The sequence below is a fragment of the Symphalangus syndactylus genome, chromosome 14 (genome assembly GCF_028878055.3).
Source record: "Symphalangus syndactylus isolate Jambi chromosome 14, NHGRI_mSymSyn1-v2.1_pri, whole genome shotgun sequence".
NCBI lineage: Eukaryota > Metazoa > Chordata > Mammalia > Primates > Hylobatidae > Symphalangus > Symphalangus syndactylus.
The window spans coordinates 118,755,346-118,778,382 of record NC_072436.2 but is presented as its reverse complement, the minus strand read 5'-3'; the positions used below and the strand labels follow the sequence as shown (position 1 = coordinate 118,778,382).

At 52.0% G+C, this 23,037-nt stretch overlaps 1 protein-coding gene across 7 annotated transcripts in view; it reads right to left on the bottom strand.

Moving 5' to 3' along the window:
- NPRL3 (NPR3 like, GATOR1 complex subunit) overlaps positions 1-23,037 on the bottom strand; it is a 66,187-nt gene that overhangs the window by 10,296 nt on the left and 32,854 nt on the right. For all 7 annotated transcript variants that reach the window (XR_008650945.2, XM_055243079.2, XM_055243078.2 and 4 more), the window contains 5 exons: positions 21,943-22,024; positions 10,019-10,156; positions 7,858-8,014; positions 2,677-2,783; positions 2,034-2,163 (listed from right to left, as the gene is read on the bottom strand). Coding sequence is in view for 6 of the 7 variants with exons in the window: in XM_055243079.2 (XP_055099054.1) it covers positions 2,034-2,163; positions 2,677-2,783; positions 7,858-8,014; positions 10,019-10,156; positions 21,943-22,024 (614 nt within the window). In the remaining variant the exon portion in view is untranslated. The remainder of the gene's footprint in view (positions 1-2,033; positions 2,164-2,676; positions 2,784-7,857; positions 8,015-10,018; positions 10,157-21,942; positions 22,025-23,037) is intronic.

Below are 23,037 nucleotides of genomic sequence, written 5' to 3'. Positions count from 1 at the left end.
CAGTGAGGAGCCTTGTGCCAGGTAGAGTCCAGTCGCCATGAGAAAGCACTGCCCAGACTCAGGCGTTGAGCAGCAAGGTGTGAGGCAGCCATCAGTGTCCTCAGATACACATCTGTCTACTCATCTCTGGGAGGGTCAACAAGGAGCTGCTGGCCAGGGTCACCTCCTGGGAGGGGGCTGGGGGACTGGGGATGGGAACGGGGGATATATCCCAGGCAAGTAAGAAGACCTGGTCAAAAGGACTGCAAGATATCCAGACTTCACATGAATTTAAGAAATGAAACAGACGCGGGTGGATCACTTGAGCTCAGGAGTTCAAGACCAGCTTGGCCAACATGGTGAAACCCCATCTCTACTAAAAATACAAAAATTAGCCGGGCGTGGTGGTGTGCGCCTGTAATCCCAGCTACTTGGGAGGCTGAGGCAGGAGAATCACTTGAACCTGGAAGGCGGAGGTTGCAGTGAGCCAAGATCATGCCACTGCACTTCAGCCTGGACAACAGAGCAAGTTTCTATATCAAAACAATAAAAAAAACCTGGGCGTAGTGGCTCACGCCTGTAATCCCAGCACTTTGAGAGGATGAGGTGGGTGGATCACCCAAGGTCAGGAGTTAGAGACCACCCTGGTCAACACAGTGAAACCCCATCTCTACTAAAAATACAAAAATTAGCCGGGCGTGGTGGCGCACGCCTGTAACCCCAGCTACTCGGGAGGGTGAGGCAGGAGATTGCTTGAACCCGGGAGGCAAAGGTTGCAGTGAGCCAAGATCATGCCATTGCACTGCAGCCTGGAGTGCAATCAAAATTAAATAAAATCAATAAACCAAAAATAAAACAGAGGGGCTTCCCAGCACTGGGGCCCAGGCAGAACCTGGCTCCACCTCGGCCCCTTGACAAGGCCTGGAGCAACCACTCAGTCATGGCCGGGAAAAGCCACCCCGTTATCTAGACCACAGGAGGCCTCTGGGAAGGCAGCACCAGCAGCTCCTCCCGAAGCACTGCCCCAAGAGGAGGGGTGCAGAGAGTGCCTTTTATTTAGCTGGTACAACCTGGCTCAGCTCCCAGAAACCAAGGGCTCTATGAAAGACCGCACTGAGAGCTCTGTCAGGTTCAGCGTCTAAAGGAGCTGAAAAACCAGAATCATTCTCATTCACAATTTGAGAACGGAAAGGGTTTGACTTTAAGGACTGGTTTTGCCTAATAGATCTGGCACTTACTCAAATACTTTTGGAGACAAAGACTTGAGAACACCCAGCTCGTCTGTCTCCAACACTGTGTCCTATCTGGCCCTGCTCTGAGTCTCTGCCCAGAACTCAGTGGAGGGGAGGATGGCAAAGCCACTTCAGCACGAGGCTGTGACACCTGCAGCCCACAGGGGAAGCCACTGGCCCTGCCACAGATGCAGGTGCACCAGTTCATCCCACAGACCTGCAGGAGGCCTCCTATCCCCCAGCCACTCCTAGCTCCCAACCTGCCTGCCCGTTGCCAAGACCCAGGCCCACTAGGGTCCTCTCTAGGCTCTCTTGGATGAGGAGATTCTGGGGAGCAGTGACCCCAGAACTCATACCCACAGACCCTGTGGCCACCTGAACCATGGCAGGGAGTGAAGACAGAAGCAGAACTCTCAGAGGGTCAGGCCCTGGCCCAGTGAGAACAAAACTGCCTTTGCACCCTCATCTGTAGGCAGTCCCTAGTCCCAAAGGGGTACAAGGCAGGTCTGTAGGCCCAGAAAAGGTAAGCACTCTCCTGCTTAACTCGGTTCTAACCCTAAAAACTGCCTGCCACAGCCAGGGTGGGCTCTGTGGGGAGGGAGCAACTGCCCGTGTTGGGTCACTGGCCAAGCATCTGCAGGTGGCCCGGCAGCTGACCTCTGGGCCCTGCTGGGCACATAGCGCTTGCACGGCAAGCCCCCAAAACCAAGGAGAAGCAGGTGGCACCGCTGAGGGCTCTCAGATCAGAACCAACAGCCAGGGAGGTAGTGCCTATCCACTACACACCTGCCACTCCGGGCTCCTTGAGCTTCTGTGACTCACCTCCTGCACAGCGGGGGCCAGGGGATTCCTAAATTCTGACAAGGAGACCGGCAAGGAGAACTTGGCAAGCACGGACGGCAGGTCATGAGATGGGAACTGGTGGGAGAACTGCTCGGCCAGCGGGGAGTACCTGGAGGCAGGCGAGCACGCCAGTGAGTGCAGCAGACCCCCCACCGTGTTCTCAGACCCCCCACCATGTTCTCAACACTGGCCTCAGTGGGCAGCAGAGAAGCAAAGTGTGGCAGGTGGGCCAGGACAGTGCGATGAGGGCAGAACGGTTATAAGGCCAGGCAGGCCTCCAGGTGGACAGAGCCTGGGCACCTCCCCTTGAGCAGCAGCAGGAGCCATGGGCACAGTTCACCCTGCATCTCACCTCTGATCCCTCAAGGTGGATTAGGAGAGCCAGCCTGGAGGAGGGGGCCAGGCATATGGGGGACACAGGAGAGCCACAGAGCACAGAGCCAGACCAGAATTGGGACCTGGACACGCTAGTGGCCAGGAGTTAGGCTGAAGTGAGAGCCTGGCCTTGGGGCTTCCACAGCCTTTGGTGCCTGGCCAACACAGAGAACAGCATCTGGAGGGCCCTGTCAGCCTCAACCCTTCCCACTCGGGGCTCTAGGCTCTGGCAGCCAGCAGCACTCACAGACATACGCTGGCATTGGGAGACAGCATGTAGACGTTGTTCTCACACAGCGGGTAGATGATGATGGCCTTGCCCCAGTACACCAGATGAGCTGCAAGCTGGAAAACCTGCAGGCAGAAGGGAAGCTGCAAGGACCATGCCTGAGGCTGGCCCACCGGGAGCTGTCAGCAGCTCTCAGCCTGGGTGGCCATGGCCTACCAGCCTGGAGAAGCTGGCCCCAGCCTCGTGCAGAACACACCTGGTGGCTATGGCCCAAGACTTCCTCCCTAATGTGGAACAGCACCTTCCCAACCTCTCACTAGGATGTGGGGCACAGCCAGCACACAGCACTTTCTGTGAGCAATGGTTTGTCTGGTTTTTTTTGGAGACGGTCTTGCTCTGTCGCCCAGGCTGGAGTGCAGTGGCGCAATCTCAGCTCACTGCAACCTCTGCCTCACAGGTTCAAGCAATTCTCCTGCTTCAGCTTCCTGAGTAGCTGGGATTACAGGCACATGCCACCACGCCCAGCTAATTTTTGTATTTTTAGTAGAGACAGGGTTTCACCATGTTGGCCAGGATGGTCTCGATCTGACCTCGGGATCCACCCACCTTGGCCTCCCAAAGTGCTGGGATTACAGGCGTGAGCCACCGCGCCCGGCCACAGTGGCCTTTTTATCACTGTTCCCTGTGCTGTTTGGTGCACTGTTTTCCCATCCTATGCTGTGTTGGCTCCCACTGAAGAATGGTGGTCTCAGACCACAGCATGGGAATGTCTGGGGTGCTGGGAACACAGCGCTCGCCCAGCTGGGCAGGGGGCTTAGCTGGATGTCCTGGCAGGGGCACAGCCCTCTCATACCCCCTAAAACTCCAGCATGGCCTTGCCCCGATGATGGGTGTGGAGTCACTCAGCATGCCACCCCTACACACCCAAAGGCCCCAGGTCTGCCCCACGTGCCCCGACTCCCACAGAGACCCCCCTCCCAACTTTGCTCTTGTGGACCCTTGAACACCAGGAAACACAAACACACCCAAAACCCCTCCCGGAGGAAAGTTCGGGCCTGAGGTCTGAGAGCACAGCACCACAGCACTTCATGAGAAGCTACGTGAAATCCTAAGCTCTCGCACTTCTGCCTCTGCATCAGCCCAGGACACCACTCCACCCTCTTGGCGGGTAGGCCTCTGTGGGGGTGAGTCATCCCTGCCTGGACACAGTGCCGCCCTGCTGCGGAGGACACTTTCACCTCAGCTCAGAAAACAGGGCCTCCAGACTGAGTGCAGCGGCTCATGCCTGTAGTCCCAGCATTTTGGGAGGGCAAGGCAAGAGGTCGCCTGAACCTCGGAGTTCGAGACCAGCCTAGGCAATATAGTGAGACCCTCATCTCTACCAAAAATTTTATTTAACTAGCCGGGCACTGCGGCACATGCCTGCAGTCCCAGCTACTTGGAGGCTGAGACAGGAGGATTGCTTGAACCTGGGAGGTGGGGGTTGCAGTGAGCCGAGATTGTGCGAGTAGTGCCTCCAATGGCACCGCCAACCCCAACATGGCAGGTTTCAGCTCCATCACCGCCCTGTTCCCTCACCCCATGTGCCACTCGCATGTCTCTCTCAAAAAGACACACCCACTATTCCCCCAGCTCTGCTCAGCATAGTGGTCTCCACCTCATGCCTCTCCCTGCAGCAGCCTCTCCAAGATGCTGTCCATTCTGGAAATCCAAAGTCCAAAATCGCCGGGCACAGTGGCTCACGCCTATAATCCCAGCACTTTGGGAGGCCGAGGCAGGTGGATCATGAGGTCAGGAGATCGAGACCATCCTGGCTAACACGGTGAAACCCCGTCTCTACTAAAAATACAAAAAATTAGCTGGGCGTGGTGGCGGGCACCTGTAGTCCCAGCTACTCGGGAGGCTGAGGCAGGAGAATGGTGTGAACCCGGGAGGTGGAGCTTGCTGTGAGCCGAGATTGTGTCACTGCACTCCAGCCTGGGCGACAGAGCCAGACTCGGTCTCAAAAAAAAAAAAGAAAGTCCAAAATCAGTACTTCAAGGCAAGCATAAGGTGCCAGGAGGACCAGGCTCCCTCTGGAAGCTCGAGAAGAGAATTTGTCCTGCCTCTTCAACTGCCAGTGTCTCTTGGCTTGCGGCCACATCGCTGCCTCTTTTTAGTCAGATCTTCCTCTGCCTCCCTCTGATAAGGGCCTTAGGGATTACGTTTGGGGCCCAACAGGATGATCTTCCCATCTCAAGATCTTTTAGTTAGTAACATCTCCGAAGTCCCACATGAGTTCACGTTCATAGATTCTGAGGACTAGGATGTGTCTATCTGTGGGGGCCATTATTCAGCCAATCACAGCAAATGTACAGCACGATCCTAATTTTCATAATACAAAATAAAATGTTTGTATATATATATATATATATGCAGAATAAAATGTATATATACAGATAAAAAATCTGGAGGGATCTAGGTTACCTGTGGGATATGGGACTGTGGGAACTTTTTGTGTCTATAATTGGTGTAATGTTTGAAGTCTTATAACATACTAATTTTATCATGACACACCCAAAATTTACTTGTAAATTCTCTCTGGATTGATATGAACATGAAGAATTTTATTTTATTTTATTTTTTGAGACTGGGTCTTGCTCTGTTGCCCAGACTGGAGTGTGTGCAATCACAACTCACTGCAGCCTCGAACACCAGGGCTCAAGTGATCCTCCCACCTCAGCCTCCTGAGTAGCTGGGACCACAGGCACACACCACCATGCCCAGCTAATTATTTAATTTTCTGTAAAGACAGGGTCTTCCTATGTTGCCTAGGCTGGTCGTGACCTCCTGGGCTTAGGCAATCTTCCTGCCTCATCCTCCCAAAGTGCTGGGATTATAGGCATGAGCCACTGCACCCAGCCACATGAGGGACTTTCAACTATCTGGTGACATTCACACCTAAGGCAGATGCTCCCCAGGGGGCTATCTCCAGGAAACAGAGTGACACACCAGGGCTGGGCTCCAGGGGCTTCCGCACCACCACACCAGCAGCAAAGCCCTGCTGACCTGCAGCGGGGACAGCAGGGAAGGGGTACAGACAGAAGAAAACAATGACAAACAGCCTTCCCTCTCCCCAGTCAAGGCCACGGCAGGGAAGTGAAGGGGACATCAAAGGGAGACCAAAGCTTTGTCCAAGGAGACTCTGAGAGCAAGGGTGAGAGGCACAGTGTCCACACAAACTCCCGCCAGACAACCTCAGGAGAGGACATCAAAGCTTTGTCCAAGGAGACTCTGACAGCAAGGATGAGAGGCACAGTGTCCAGCACAAACTCCTGCCAGACAGCCTCAGGAAAGCCAGGCCCAGCTCCTTTCAAAAGCTCAACACAGGACCGGTGAACAGCCACAGGCATTTACCATGTGGCCGGTGCTCATCAGGACACGGAGGGTCACTGCCTCTCTCACTCTGCAGGGTTGTACGAAGCGGTGAGTTCTTTTAAAATTCTGTGTCTCCTGAATGCTATGAAGGTGGGCAGGACATGGTCTTCACTGAGTCCTGTCCAGCCCATGAAGTCCAAATGCACAGCTGGGCGTGGTGGCTCATGCCTGTAATACCAGCACTTTAGGAGGCCAAGGTGCGACGATCACTTGAGCCCAGGAGTTTGAGGCCAGCCAGGGCAACATAGGGAGACCCCGTCTCTACCAAAAAAAAAAAAAAATTAGCCAGGCGTTCGCCTGTAGTCCCAGCTACTTGGGAGGATGCTTGAGCCTGGGTGAATCATGATGGCACCACCGCATGCCAGCCTGGGAGACAGAGCAAGAACCTGTCTCAGAAAAGAAAAAAGAAATACAAGGGCACAATTTGGTCAGTGCTCTCACAGAGGATAGATAAAGGGTCCTGAGACACAGAGGCGGGAGACTTACTCTCAAAGACAGAATCCAAAAAGGCTGCTTTCAGTGAAAAGTGGCCTGAGAGTCAGACCTTGTTGGACAAGTTCCCCTAACGTGCTAAGAAGCAAAGACCTGTTTCACAGGCCAAAAGAGCCTGGAAGCTCAGCCAGAGGGACCCAGGCAGGCCCACCTCACGCCTGTGTTCCTCGGCAGCCTCTGCTGCCCCCTGGTGGCCATGCCGTGCACACCGCCACCAGACGAGGGCGCCGCCCACAGGCAATATTTCAATGGTCCCGTGGCTCTGGGCCACTCCCACATGACCAGCAGTCACAGCTGACCCCATGGCCTGTTGGCCACCCCATCAGCAGCCCCTGCTTCTGATTTCTCCCTGTGCTTTTCTTTTTTTTTTTTTTTTTTGGAAACAGAGTCGCTCAGGCTGGAGTGCAGTGGCGCAATCTCAGCTCACTGCAACCTCTGCCTCCCAGGCTCAAGTGATCCTCACACCTCATACCCCCAAGTAGCTGGGAATACAGGTGCGCGCCACCACGCCCAGCTATTTTTTTTTTTTTTTTCTTTTTCTGTGGAGACGGGATTTTGCCATGTTGCTCAGGCTGGTCTCAAAGTCCTGGGCTCAAGTGCCCCACCTGCCTTGGCCTCCTAAAGGGCTAGGATGACAGGCATGAGCCACCGTGCCCAGCCTTCCCTGTGCTTTTCCTCCCACACTCCACCCACACTCCAACCAGATCCACAGACAAGGCTGAGGGGCCCTCCATCGCATCAGAAAGGGCAGTCCTCTGCATGGACAGGCCCAAAAGCATGTGGCTCAGCAAGGAAGGGGCATCTTGTACAGAGTGCACAGGCCAACACGTGCACACACGGGTGTAAGGCCACCAGGTTAGGTCTTTGTTCTGCACATGGGAGGGCCCTGCGTCCAGGCTTCCTGCCCTCAGTTCTCATATGCTTGTTCATGCACCACTGTGAGACCCCCATGACCCTGCCCGCTCCTGCCCTGCCCACCCCCTAGCTCTGGTGTCTCAACCTCCAGGACTGGGAGCACCCCAGTCCTTTCTCTCACAGACTCGCCTTACCTCTCTGAGATGGAAGAACAAGTCAGTCCCATGGCTCACTCACAAAGCCAGCCTTGAACCCAGGTCTGACTCAGATGCCAAAACCTCCCGCTATCCCAGGGACTGGCCCCACCCCATGGTGGGCTGTGCCTCGGCTCTCAGCTGGACAGAGCCCCTGTGGACGTACTGTGGCAGGCGGCCTGCCTTTCCTGATGCCCCAGCACCTGTCACATGCCACTCATCCAGGCCTCCAGAGCTATACCTGCAGCAAGGCCAGGTCCGCATCCTGGGCTAGCTGCTGCAGGTTCTTCACAGCAGATGTGGTCTTGATCACCCGCACTAGGGCAGGGGAGCAGTCAACAGGAAGCTCACCCAGCAAGGACTTCTCATCACTGAGCAGCAGCAGGGCATGGTAGGGGCTGCAAAACAATCACCTGTCACAGAACACACGAAGTGCAGGAACCCTGCACCAGGTAGGTCCTGCACCAGGTATGCACCAGGTATGCACCTGGGACACAAACGGAACCTACGAAGTGCAGGGAACCCTGCACCAGGTATGCACCAGGTCCTGCGCCAGGTATGCACCAGGTCCTGCATCAGGTATGCATCAGGTATGCACCTGGGACACAAACGTGCAGCTGGAGCCTCCCGGCCCTTAACTGTGGAGAGAAGGGCCAAGAGCGGGATTTGAGAAAAGGGCAGTGGTCTGTTTGGAGGCCTTCACAAAATCTGCCAAGGACTGGCTCATGCCTATAATCCCAGCACTTTGGGAGGCCAATGCAGGCAGGTCACGTGAGGTCAGGAGTTCGAGACCAGCCTGGCCAACATGGTGAAACCCCATCTCTACTAAAAATAAAAAAATAATCCGGGTGTGGTTGCACCCACCTGGGGTCCCAGCTACTCGGGAGGCTGAGGCAGGAGAATCACTTGAGCCTGGGAGGAGGAGCTTGCAGTGAGCCGAGATTGCGCCATTGCACTCTAGCCTGGCGACAGAGCGAGGCTCTGTCTCGAAAACAAAAACAAAACCTGCAAGGATTATGTCACCCTCAGAAAAAAACACATGACAAAAGTGGGGAAGGCTCGAAGACTAGACTCCATATCCCACCTCAGAGACGCCCAGCAAACATCTGTTCATTGAAGAAATGAATGAATCTTTCCTAAGGAAATTGTCCCAAATATGGGAAAAGCAAAATCCTCCTCACAGACTAGGGACAGAAGTACGTTAAAATATGCTTAGCTAGGATTGAAAGGAAAGAGCACGGACTGGGGAGGGTGGAACTAGGCAGTGCTTTGCTTTCTGTCACTTCCAAATTTTCAGCAACGTGCCCAGATATATTCTTACAATTAAAAAATGTTCAAGGTATTGGGGGACTTGGGAACAGGTGGTGCCGAAAGACTGGGCTTTCTTTCCTTGCAGAAAATCAATTAAATTGCCAGGGCATGGTGGCTCACACCTGTAACCCAGCACTTTGGCAGGCTGGGGCGGGTGGATCACGAGGTCAGGAGTTCAAGACGAGCCTGGCCAACATGGTGAAACCCCATCTCTACTAAAAATACAAAAATTAGCCAGGTGTGGTGGTGTGCGCCCATAATCTCAGCTACTCAGGGGGCTGAGGCAGGAGAATCGCTTGAACCCGGGAGACAGAGGCCTCAGTGAGTGGAGATTGTGCCATCACACTCGAGCCCCAAGCAAGAGTACATCTCAAAAAAAAAAAAAAAAAAGAAAGTCAATTAAATTAAGAAAGTGTATTTTGGAGAGGCTGAGATGAGCGATGAGCGGATCACCTGAGGTCAGGAGTTCGCGACCAGTCTGGCCAACATGGTGAAACCCTGTCTCTACTAAAATAACAAAAAAACTAGCCAGGCATGGCAGCGGGCGCCTGTAATCCCAACTACCCGGGAGGCTGAGGCAGGAGAATCACTTGAACCTGGGAGGTGGACGTAGCGGTGAGCCGGGATTGCGCCACTGAACTCCAGCCTGGGCGATAAGATCAAAACTCTATCTCTCTCTCTCACACACACACACACACCAAAAAAAAAAAAAAAAAAAAAAAAAAGTAACTGAGATCCCACGAGTGCTGACTGAAATGCAAAAGACTGGGGTAGGGCAACACCATCAAGATGAAGTCCCTCCAGCCCTCCGGCTTCCCCTAGGACACTCAGCCCCACATCCAGGCTGCCCTGCCCAGGCCTAAGATGGTGCCATTAGGGCCCAGAGGAAACCTGGGATTGGTCATTTCTGGACACAAGTGGATACAAAATTATGTGTTTTAACTTCTATAAACGGCAGAGCCCCACCTGCCAGCTTCCACAGCGGGAAGAAGAAAAGAGAAATTTTGGAACAAAGTAAGTGGTAAAATCTCAGGGAGAAGCTAAAGGGAAGGGCCCTGGCAGGGAGTGAGCACGTGGGGCTGGGCACTCACCGGATGGCTTTCAGGCTTCGTTCAATGGCCTCTGGGGGGATCAGGCTGGAGGCCGCATAGTGGATCTTGTGGGGCAGGCAGAAGCTCACCTCCAGCCAGCTGTTGATGTGAAGCCGAACCACGCCCGACGTGCACAGGCTGCAGAGAGTGTGCGCTGTTACCCATTCACATAAACTTTCTAACCATGCACACAGATGAGAAAACACCCTGCTCAATGGTGCTGATTCCCCTGCTGCTTAGGGGAAACTGCAGGTGGAGACCCAGGCAGGAGAGCATCTCTTAAGATCACATTATATTGATCCATACAAAGCCCCTCTCTCATTTATTTTCTTTAATTCCTACCCCCCATTTCTATTCCCCGTCTTCCTATGTGCAACCTTCCTAATATGTTTGATATGCATCTTTTTGTTTGTATGTATTTTTAGAAAATGTTTATTGTTTTGTGTGCAAAAAAAATTAATAATAAAACTAGCATGTCTTCAGGAAAAAAAAAGAAAAAAAATAAATCTATTTTCATACCACAAAAAAAGAAAAAAAAAGATCTCATTATGTTTAAGAAAAGAAAATATGGGGGCCAGACATGGTGGCTCATGCCTGTAATCCCAGCACTTTGGGAGGCCAAGGCGGGTGGATCACGAGGTCAGCAGTTTGAGACCAGCCTGGCCAACATGGGGAAACCCCGTCTCTACTAAAAATACAAAAATTAGCCAGGAGTGGTGGCGCGTGCCTGTAGTCCCACCTACTCGGGAGGCGGAGGCAGGAGAATCACTTGAACCCAGGAGGCGGAGGTTGCAGTGAGCTGACATCACGCCACTGCACTCCAGCCTGGGCAACAAGGCAAGACTCTGTCTCAAAAAAAAAAAAAAAAAAAAGAAGAAGAAGAAGAAGAAGAAAGAAAAAAAGAAACATAAGAAGAAGAAGAAGAAGAAAGAAAAAAAGAAACGTATTTCTAGCTAGCCCTGGAATCTGTAGTCCAACCAGACTGCCAGGGCTTGAGAGAAGCCGTACCCTGTGCTGGAGACTCAGTGCACTAGAGGCACTCCAACTCAGGCCCCTGCCCGTCCAGACCCCTGGCAGACACCCAACACCCAGAGTACATCCTCCCTGTGAATGGGCCTGCCCTGCACACCTTATGAAGACCCAGTCACAGGTACACGTCCAGGCAGAACAGTGGCTGTCTCAGAGGGAGAGGAGGGCAGGGAAGGAATGCCAAGTCCCCCCAGAGTGTTCCAGTGGTGAGAAGCACACAGTGCCCACCTCCCTGCACTCTGCAGATGCCCATAGCACCCCAGTTGCAGTGCGTGTGGATACCAAGTGGTCACCACAAGCCAACCGTCCTAGCCAGCCCCAACACTTCACTACAATGGAAAACCTTTCACTCCACATTCTATCAGTAACGGCAACTTGGTTCTTTAGGGTCCCAAAGCTTGCTCAGGCCAAACATAGCAACACCAACCCAGATTCCTTATTTCTTTCACAATCCACTTTAAACCATCAGCAAATCCCATCTGCTCCACCTGCAGGAATGTCCAAAATCCAGGCCTTTTCAGCACCACCAGGCCCAAGCCACCCAGAGCCCTGGCTCCTCTGCCTAGCCCTCCCCACACTCCCACCTGGGCAGTCCCAGACATGGGCCTGCAACACCCACGTTCCTGTGACCTCACTTCCTGTGCCCAGTCACTCAGGTCCAGCTGTGCTCAGGGCCCTGGCATTTGCCCTTGCCCACAAACTCTCTGTAGACACTCCAAGGCTCCTTTACTCCATCGGTCTCCACTCAAGTGTCACATTCTCAGTGAAGCATCCCTGACCCCAGCCCCACTGACACTCCAACCCCTGACCTGCTGCCTAATGCTGTCTCCCCAACCAGAACTCACTACTGAGGAGGGGGGCTTGTGGGTTTCATTCTCTGCTCTCTACACATTGTATAATGTGTCAGGCACATAGGCACAGAGCTGCATTTCCTGAATGAAGCCAAGGACACACCGCCCTCCCTGCGTGCACCATCTTTCCCAGGAAGCCCTCCGTGCATGCACCGTCTTTCCCAGGAAGCCCTCCGTGCGTGCACCGTCTTTCCCAGGAAGCCCCGCGTGCGTGCACCGTCTTTCCCAGGAAGCCCCGCGTGCGTGCACCGTCTTTCCCAGGAAGCCCCGCGTGCGTGCACCGTCTTTCCCAGGAAGCCCCGCGTGCGTGCACCGTCTTTCCCAGGAAGCCCTCCCCTGCGTGCACCGTCTTTCCCAGGAAGCCCCCCGTGCGTGCACCGTCTTTACCAGGAAGCCCCGCGTGCGTGCACCGTCTTTCCCAGGAAGCCCCCCGTGCGTGCACCGTCTTTCCCAGGAAGCCCCCCGTGCGTGCACCGTCTTTCCCAGGAAGCCCCCCGTGCGTGCACCGTCTTTCCCAGGAAGCCCCCCGTGCGTGTACCGTCTTTCCCAGGAAGCCCCCCGTGCGTGCACCGTCTTTCCCAGGAAGACCCCCGTGCGTGCACCGTCTTTCCCAGGAAGCCCTCCGTGCGTGCACCGTCTTTCCTAGGAAGCCCTGCCCCAACAAAAGGCTCCATAGTGGGGATGCAGCCCACGTCATCCCCTGGGGAAACCACACAAAACAAGGAAGGAGTTGTTTTCACCAGGAGCTTCTAAAACTCCCTGATGGAGAAGCCAGGGCCCCACCCGACTCCACCGCTCACCACAAAGCACCCTTGCCTTAAATAAGAACCAACAGCACTTGTTCTGTGATACAGAGGAGCTGCAACTGCTCAAGCAAAGCTGTCTGCAGCTGGCCTCCACCGCATCCCCGGGGGCTCCAGGCAACAGGGGTGGGATCTCCACCTACTCCCTGGCCACTCGAAGTGGCCGGCACCTTCCTTGTGTCCTGCACAGGGAACACAGCCTGTAAAGCCTAACAATGACACCAGTTCTAAAATAGGAGCAAAACACTCAAGTTCTTCTCCAAACTGCCCATTTCTACAGCACCTCCCCGCATCATGTTTCCTCTGTTCACTGCCCCACCGCCCAGGAGAGCAGCCAACTAGTGCTTTTCCCATCACCCCCTGACCCTATTCTGCTATTCTCAGCTCCCAGTTGGCAGGACAGGCCAACACACCCACATCCGGCTAAGTCCGGGAGGCTTGGCCAGACTTCTGGCTGCCCCAGGCCAGAAGGTACAAACGGCCCCTCTGACGTCTCTCAGGACATGTCAATATGGGGTGCTGAGAGAACACCACAGCCTCAAGGTCCCAGAGGAGGGCGGCAGTCTCAGCTTCTTCCAGAACTGCATGCTAACCAAGTATGTCAGAGCAGAGAGAGGCTCCCAGAATCTTACCTCTCTTTGGTCAGGGTCTTTGCAGGGTGAAAAACTCATATCAAACCCTAAGAAATGTCCCAGTCTCTAAGGAATTAAAGATCACACTAGGAGAGATTTGTCCGGGGGATCCAGGTTACTCAACTTGAGTAAGCAATAGTTAGGATCTTGGCATCCGTATGCGACAGGGAAGAAAGGGCAAGCGAGAGGTGGCCCCATGCACTGTGCTGTCACCATCTGGGTCGGAAAGGAGGGCCACTGGAAATAAAAGGTCTCTTTTTTTTTTTCTTTTTTATGAGACGGGATCTCACTGTTGCTCAGGCTGGAGTGCAGTGGCGCCATCTCCGCTCACTGCAGCCTCGATCTCCCGGGCTCAAGACAACCTCCCAAGTAACTGGGACTACAGACATGCAACATCACGCCTGGGTGACTTTTTTTTTTTTTTTTTTTTTTTTTTTTTAGAGACGGGGTCTCACTATGTTGCCCAGGCTGGTCTCAAACTCCTGGGCTCAAGCAATCCTCCCACCTTGGCTTTTTAAAGTTCTAGGATTACAAGCGTGAGCCACCGCACCCACCCAAGGCCTTTCTGTTTCTGTCCTATTTAGGATGCAGCTCAAAGTGGCTGTTGGGACACCACAGAATCAGAATACGGAGGCTCCTATTGTTTCAAATGCGGCTGTCTTTGCTCCCTCTAGGAGCACAGTGAGGCCTTACGACATGTGCTGTGGCTCCCAGCACCAGTTTAGGTACTTGAAGTGCAACAAGGAAGAACACAACTTGGCTGCTCTGCACGCTGGGGGCTTCACTCAGCGGCATGCAGACACACACATAATTGGCCGGGCGTGGTGGCTCACGCCTGTAATCCCAAAACCTGGGAGGCCGAGGCAGGCCGATCACTTGAGGTCAGGAGTTCGAGCCCAGCCTGGCCAACATGGTGAAACCCTGTCTCTACTAAAAATACAAAAATTAGGCCAGGTGCCGTGGGTCACACCTGTAATACCAGCACTGTGGGTCACACCTGTAATACCAGCATACCACCAAGGCGGGTGGATCACCTGAGGTCAGGAGTTTGAGACCAGACTAACCAAAGGGAAAAATCCCGTCTCTACTAAAAGTACAAAATTAGCCGGGTGTGGTGGCACATGCCTGTAATCCCAGCTACTTGGGAGGCTGAGGCAGGAAAATCGCTTGAACCCGGGAGGTGGAGGCAGAGGTGAGGTTGCAGTGAGCTGAGATCGTGCCATTGCACTCCAGCCTAGGCAACAAGAGTGAAACTCCATCTCAAAAAAAAAAAAAAAAAAAATACAAAATTAGCTGGGTGTGGTGACAGGCACCTGTAATTACAGCTACTTGGGAGGCTGAGGCAGGAGAATGACTTCAACCCAGGAGGTGGAGGCTGCAGTGGGCTGAGATCATGCCATTGCACTCCAGCCTGGGTGACAGAGCGAGATCCTGTCTCAAAAAAAATTGAAATTAAAATTTTTAAAAAAGACACATTGGCCAGGCACGGTGGCTCACGCCTGTAATCCCAGCACTTTAGCATGCCGAGGCGGGCGGATCACCTGAGGTTGGGAGCTTGAGACCAGTGTGACTAACATGGAGAAACCCCGTCTCTACTAAAAATACAAAATTAGCCGGGCACAGTGGTGCATGCCTGTAATCCCAGCTACTCAGGAGGCTGAGGCAGGAAAATAGCTTGAACCCAGGAGGCGGAGGTTGCAGTGGAGCCGAGATCGTGCCATTGCACTCCAGCCTGGGTAACAAAAGTGAAACTCCACCTCAAAAAAAAAAAAAAAAATTAGCCAGGTGTGGTGGCAGGCACCTGTAATCCCAGCTACTTGGGAGGCTGAGGCAGGAGAATCACTTGAACCCAGGAGGTGGAGGTTGCAGTGGAGCCGAGATCGTGCCATTGCACTCCAGCCTGGGTAACAAAAGTGAAACTCCACCTCAAAAAAAAAAAAAAATTAGCCAGGTGTGGTGGCAGGCACCTGTAATCCCAGCTACTTGGGAGGCTGAGGCAGGAGAATCACTTGAACCCAGGAGGTGGAGGTTGCAGTGAGTTGAGATCGCGCCATTGCACTCCAGCCTGGGTGACAGAGCGAGACCCTGTCTCAAAAAAAATTGAAATTAAAGTTTAAAAAAAAAGACACATAAATGTAATCAAATTGTATGAGGCATTAGAAACTGGAGAGAGTTACAGGAAAAGGAACAGGGGCTTGGAACACACCTCATGGAAAGCCAGGAACAAGTTCCAGCTATGGGTATGGAGAAATGAGGGCAGGAGGCCGAACACATTAAGGTTCTTCTAGTGACTTCCTAGCTTGATCACCTCTGCTGCCCTCACCACGTCAGCTGTCCTTGGAGCCGCAGTCATACGGTCTGGTCTGTACACTGGCATGGGGCCCTCTCCTCTGGCAGAGACACGCCATGTTGGTTCCTCTAATTTCCATGTGGACTTTACTCCATTTTCCCAAGCATCAGCTCACCCACCTGCTGCTTTCTCCCTCAGAGCACTCTGCACTGAGGCTGGTGGTTCTTTATGAACTCACCCAGCTCCCTTGAGCGGTGACAAGTGCTGCCACCAGGAGTGCCCCAAAGGCCATGGCAGACCTGGGCAAATTCCCTGAACATGTCAGAGGGATGACTGCTCTGGAAATGTGCCAGCCCAACCTCTAGCCTGTAAATCCCCCACAGCGAGAGGGTAAGCCAGGAGCTGCACTGAAGTCTGTTAAGAAGAGGGAAGAGAAAGGTTTGTCCCTGTTTTTAAGTCTGCAGCTTTAAGACAAGAGCCCTTAGCACAAGTAGAGTTTGGGCCCTGAAAGTTTTCCTGCCGAGCTGGCACTTCTATTTGCAAGGTGTTTAATGGTCTGAAAACACTCTGGAGGAAAACACTGTCCTCCTCAAGGCTTATCCAGCCCGCCACAGAGCTCTGGGCCAGCCAAGAGGGCCCAGCCCAGTCTGTGACAGGAGATAGGTGCCCCAGCCAAAGCCCTGCATCCTGACAATGACTATGCAAAAGGGAACGGCTGGCTTCAAACACACTCTCGCCGTTCATCTCGAAGACAGAAATGTGCACAAGCTTAGTCTAGTCCCCTCAGCTTTTAGCATCTGAGAAAGCATCCATTCCTAACCTTAGAACTGGACAGGACCTGTGAAGCTATCCCACAAACCTCTGCATCCTCTGGTCCCAAGGATGGGCCTGGCTTCCTACTATAAGTAGTGGGATGCTGCATAACCCAAAAGATCTATGTGGGTTCCAAACAGGCTACCTTGAAATTTCAAACAAAAGTTTATATATAGGTGCATTTTTATGGAAATGGGGACTACAACTCTCAGGATATTCACAGAGCGTCCATGGACCAACCCTGCTCTCAGCAGTTTGCAGTGCAAGGCTCCGCACCAAGTACCACCTACCCAGCCAGACCCTGGACATCACTCTCCACCACAGGTCCTGTTAACTCGGAGAACCATTCAGCAAATCACTTCTTCACACTCCATGGAATCTACACTGCTATTATTCCCACCCACACATTCCGTCAACCCCTAGTGGAGGAGCTGTGCTCCTCCACAGGCTGAGTGTAGGGGCTGTGTTGCAGAAAGTGAAGAGACATCCCTGCCCTCCTGGGAGACACAACGCAATGGTCATATGAATGAGTGACATGCTATCACTGAGGGCCACTGGGATCCACAGGGAGACACAAGTGCTAGGTCTGGCACAAGTGTTGGGGTGGCCTCCTGAGCGATTCACATTCCCAGCCTATATTCACAGGTGTTAGGTCCTGCAGGACAGGGCCACCAGCCTATTCAGCCACACCATAACGCTAGCTTTAATTAAAATAACTGGGGACCGGACGTGGTGGCTCACGCCTGTAGTCCTAGCACTTTGGGAGGCTGAGGTGGGCAGATCACGAGGTCAGGAGTTCAAGACCAGCCTGGTTAACATGGTGAAACTCCATCTCTACTAAAAATACAAAAATTAGCCAGGTGTGGTGGCAGGTGCCGTAATCCTAGCTGCTCGGGAGGCTGAGGCAGGAGAATCGCTTGAGCCCGGGAGACGGAGGTTACAGTGAACTGAGATCGTGCCATTGCACTCCAGCCTGGGTGACAAAGCAAGACTCCATCTCAAATAAATAAATAAATAAATAAAATAGCAACTGGGGGCCGGGCGTGGTGGCTCACGCCTATAATCCCACCACTTTGGGAAGCTAAGGCGGGTAGATTGCTTAAGTCCAGGAATTCAAGATCAGCCAGGGCAACATGGCAAAATCCCATTTCCACAAAAAAAAATACAAAACCTAATCAGGCGTGGTGTCGTGTGCCTGATTAGTCCCAGCTACTCGGGAGGCTGAGATGGGAGGATCACCTGAGCCTGGGAGACAGATGTTGCAGTGAGCCAAGATTGCGCTCCAGCCTGGCAACAGAGACCCTGTCTTAAATTAAAAAAAAAAAAAAAAAAGAACCAGGAACAATTCCTTTGAAAAATCCCACCCCAATCTCCAACCTCATTAATCTCACAGCTTCTGGTCTTTCAGTTCTGTTCTAAGATTCCCCCAGATCTGGCAGTAAGTCACCATCAGGAGAAAGGGCGCTGTGTGTCCTAGGTCACCTGATCAGCAATGGAAACTCAGTCTCCTCTTCTCAGTGCAGAAGAGTGAGCAGCAGCAGACCAGACCCTCAAGGCCAACCATGGACCTGATGGGATGAGGACAGAGGAGAGGCCACAGCCCAGAGGCGCTCCTGGGTGGCTGCAGAGCCATGCCAGTGCCAGACAAGGATGGGGTACAGGGAGGATACTACTGCCTGGACTCCTGCCAGAGAAACATAGCTCCTAGCATCCCTGGGGCAAGCTCCAGGACCCAAGACTGTTAGGGTGGGAGTTTGGATGGAGGAAATGTGATCCTGGGCACTAACAAACAGAATGCGTAGGTCAGGAAAGAATGCAGGCCGGGCGCAGTGGCTCACGCCTGTAATCCCAGCACTTTGGGAGGCCGAGGCGGGCGGATCACGAGGTCAGGAGATCGAGACCATCCTGGCTAACGGGGTGAAACCCCGTCTCTACTAAAAATACAAAAAATTAGCCGGGCCAGGTGGCGGGCGCCTGTAGTCCCAGCTACGCGGAAGGCTGAGGCAGGAGAATGGCGTGAACCCCGGGGGGCAGAGCCTGCAGTGAGCCGAGATCGCGCCACTGCACTCCAGCCTGGGTGAAAGAGCGAGACTCCGTCTCAAAAAAAAAAAAAAAAAAAAAAAAAAAAAGAATGCTACGTGCTCAACAACAGCTTAGGAGCCTTTTTCACCAAAACTCAGATTCCTGTCCTCCTTCAATATCCACTAGGTGGCGCTGGGTCGCCTCAAGTTCTGAGCTACTCCGCAGCCTGCAGATCATACAACAGGCAGTCCAAGGTTTTGTCTCCTTTCAACTTTCCAGCACAATTCAAACCTAAGAAATCATAGTCCATTCTTCCTTTAGAAATATAAAGTCAATGCGCCGGGCACGGTGGCTCATGCCTGTAATCCCAGCACTCTGGCAGGCCGAGCCGGGTGGATCTACAAGGTCAGGAGTTCGAGACCAGCTTGGCCAATATGGTGAAACCCCATCTCTACTAAAAATACAAAAATTAGCCGGGCGTGGTGGTGTGCGCCTGTAGTCCCAGCTACTCGGGAGGCTGAGGCAGAAGAATGCACTCCAGCCTGGGAGACAGAGGGATATTCCGTCTCAAAAAAAAAAAAAAAGAAAAAAATATAAAGTCAATGGTTTGGTTTTTATTTAAACAGATTTTTAAGAGACAGGGTCTCACCATGTTGCTGGGGCTGGAGTACAGTGGCTATTCAGACACCAGCCTAGAGCACTACAAGCTCAAACTCCTGGGCTCAAGTGATCCCCCAACCTTGGCCTCGCCTGTGAGACGGGACTACAGGAGCACACCACCAACCAGCTTGGTTTTTATTTTAATTCCAAGTTAGCCTGATTTTTGCTTGTAATCTAATCCGAGTTGAGGCATACACTCAGAATAAGGGAACAATTTCCAAGGAAGAGACTGGATACCAGGCAATTCAAAACCAGAGGGTAGTAATTCTCTCAACACAGAGAAAACATTAGTGTGATAACAACGAATAAAAGACAGGGTCAGACTATATCACCACAAAGGTCCCATTCTCCAACACAGAAGGGGCCAGAAAACAAAGCAATCACCTGGCAAAGGCTGATGTTCTCTCACACCTGGGGAGGCTCAGTCCCCAGGGTCACCAAGAGACGAACAAATGCTAGTTGCAACTTATATCTCAAAAGACAAATCACTCTCCTATATTTAAGGACTTATATTTCCCAATAGAAAAATGAACAAGGGATCTGAGCAGCGAGCTCACAGAAAAGACAAGTGGTTCAAACACGTGAAGAGATGCATCAATGCGTTACAATAAAGCTACACAGAGATCCCATTCCCCACCTATTATACTGGTTAAGATCCACAATTTCATGAGACTCGATGTTGGCAAAGCTCGGGGGAAGAGGCATCTCGTGTGTTGCTGGTGGGAGTGTAGGCAGAGGTACAAACCCCTGAGAAGGAAACACAACATTACAAATGCCATTTTCCCCATTAGTAATGCCTTTAGGAATTTATCTTATAGATACAGAGGCGCACATATAAAATAACACAGGTAAATGCTTAGCACTGGAAGGCTGGAACAAACTCAATGGTAGGGGCAGTTGCAGCTCACTAGGCAGCCAAAAAAAGAATTAAAAAGTATTTTTTTAATTTTATTTTTTATTTTACTTTTTTTAAATTTTTATTATTATTATTATTTTTGAGACGAAGTCTAGCTCTGTCACCCAGGCTAGAGTGCAGTGGCGCAATCTCAGCTCACTGCAACCTCTGCCTCCCAGGTTTAAGCGATTCTTCTGCCTCAGCCTCCTGAGTAGCTGGGACTACAGGCATGCACCACCACGCCCGGCTAATTTTTTGTATTTTTAGTAGAGATGGGGTTTCACCATGTTACCCAGGCTGGTCTCGAACTCCTGACCTCGTGATCCACCTCCCTCGGCCTGGCAAAGTGCTGGGATCACAGGTGTGAGCCACCACGCCCAGCCTTTTTTTTTAATTTTTGATATGCGGTCTGGCTCTGTTGCTGGGGCCAGAGTACAATGGTACAACCATGGATCACCGTAATCTTGATTTCCTAGGCTTAAGTGACCCTCCCACCTCAGCCTCCAGAGTAGCTGAGACTACGCTTGTGCCACCACACTCAGATATTTTTAAAAAATTTTTTGTAGAAATGGGATCTCACATTGTTGTTCAGGCTGATCTTGCACTTCTGACCTCAAGAAATCCGCCCCTCAGCCTCCCAAAGTGCTGGGATTACAGGCATGAGTCACCACGCCCGGCCTGCCTGTCCACATTTAATAAACGTGATGCTCAGCCAATATAATCAGAACAACTGTGAGGGTTTTTTTTGTTTTTTTTTTTTTTTGAGATGGAGTCCCACTCTGTCACCCAGGCTGGAGTGCAGTGGTACGATCTCGGCTCACTGCAAGCTCTGCCTACCGGGTTCATGCCATTCTTCTGCCTCAGCCTCTCCGAGTAGCTGGGACTACAGGCGCCCGCCACCATGCCCGGCTAATTTTTTTGTACTTTTAGTAGAGACGGGGTTTCACCGTGGTCTCCATCTCCTGAGCTCGTGATTCGCCCGCCTCAGCCTCCCAAAGTGCTGGGATTACAAGGGTAAGCCACCGTGCCCGGCCGACTGTGAGGTTTTCACGGTATCCTCAAGGCTTGTTGGCCTCACACAGTCAGTGTCGCAAACCCCAACTCTGTCTCAGAGTAAGGAGGAGACAGCTGGCCTCAGCTCCACCCACTGAGCCTCAATTTCCTCATGAGTCACTGGAGTCAGTGACACCCACCTAGTGAAGGTGGGCCCAGAACTTGGTATTGCATCATGCTCAGTAAAATGTCATTTTGCATCTGTTTGATTTAAAAACACTTTCGGACTCTCATGTATAACTTCAGGCTCATTTTCTGTTTTAAGAGGAGTCTGGAGGTGATAGTTCCAGCAGAGTGCATGCTACTCAGCAAAGGGGCTGGCATTTAAAACACAGCCACTGGCCAGGCACAGCGGCTCACACCAGTAATCCCAAAACTTTGGGAGGCCAAGGCAGGTGGATAACCTGAAGTCGGGACTTTGAGACCAGCCTGACCAACATGCAGAAACCCTGTCTCTACTAAAAATACAAAATTAGCCAGGTGTGGTGGCACATGTCTGTAATCCCAGCTACTCGGGAGGCTGAGGCAGGAGAATCGCCTGAACCCAGGAGGCGGAGGTTGCTGTGAGCCGAGATCGCGCCATTGCACTCTAGCCTGGGCAACAAGAGCAAAACTCTGTCTCAAAAAAAAGAAATAAATAGAAATAGAAATAAAAAATAAACAAAAAAAACAGCCACCAAGGTCACTTCTTTCAAGAGCAGCCACATGACCATTCCTTCCCAGTCCTCTCCAGCCCTAACCTCAGGGAACTCTGATGCTCACACCCCAGGAGAACAGCGGTCATTACCAGGGAGCCCTACCTGTTGACGCTGCTCCTCAGGCCCAGGCAGGCTGGCCCATAAGAAGGAGGTTAATAAGCACACCCACCTGTCTTACCTGTCGTAAGCTTCCTTGAGGTCCCTGGCCAGCTTGCACTTGGGCAGGATGTGATGGAATGGGGACTGAGGACCTTCATTTCCTACAAGAATCACAACACAAGATTTACAGCTCCTGGGTTCAAGCGATTCTCCTGCCTCAGCCTCCCAAGTAGCTGGGATTACAGGCGGCCGCCACCATGTCTGGTTAATTTTTTTGTATTTTTAGTAGAGACAGGTATTCACCATGTTGGCCAGGCTGGTCTCGAGCTCCTGTCCTCAAGTAATCCGCCCACCTTGGCCTCCCAAACTGCTGGGATTATAAGCATGAGCCACCATGCCTGGCCTGGAACTGCTAATTTTAAAATTTTTTGTAGAGATAGAGTCTCTCTATGTGGCCCAGGCTAGTCTCAAACCCCTGGGCTCAAGTGATCCTCCCGCCTCGGCCTCCCAAAGTGCTAGGATTACAGGTGTGAGCTACCATGTCCAGCCAAAAAGTCTTTTATTCATCCTTTTCCATAAATTTCTAAAAATATATATATAGACTTAAAATAAATTTTTTTTTACTTCCTGTGATAAAGTCACAGACTCTAAAAAGATAATGTTTAAAAAAACAAAACTTTTGGATTGTTATTATCACAATTATAATTAGTATATAATTGGCCAAAACAGAAACATATTATAAATTTTGACAGGTAGCCAGGCGCAGTGGCTCATGCCTGTAATCCCAGCACTTTGGGAGGCTGAGGCAGGCGGATCACGAGGTCAGGAGATCAAGACCATCCTGGCTAACACGGTGAAAACCCCATCCCTACTAAAAATACAAAAAAATTAGCCGGGCGTGGTGGTGGGCGCCTGTAATCCCAGCTACTTGGGAGGCTGAGGCAGGAGAATGGAGTGAACCCAGGAGGTAGAGCTTGCAGGGAGCAGAGATCACACCACTGCACTCCAGCCTGGGTGACAGAGCGAGACTCTGTCTCAAAAAAAAATAAAAATAAATAAAAATAAAATAAATTTTGACAGGTAATTGTCAAATATATAAACTTTTTCTTTTTTTGTTTGTTTGTTTTTTTGAGACAGGGTCTCACTCTGTCACCCTTGCTGGAGTGCAGCAGTG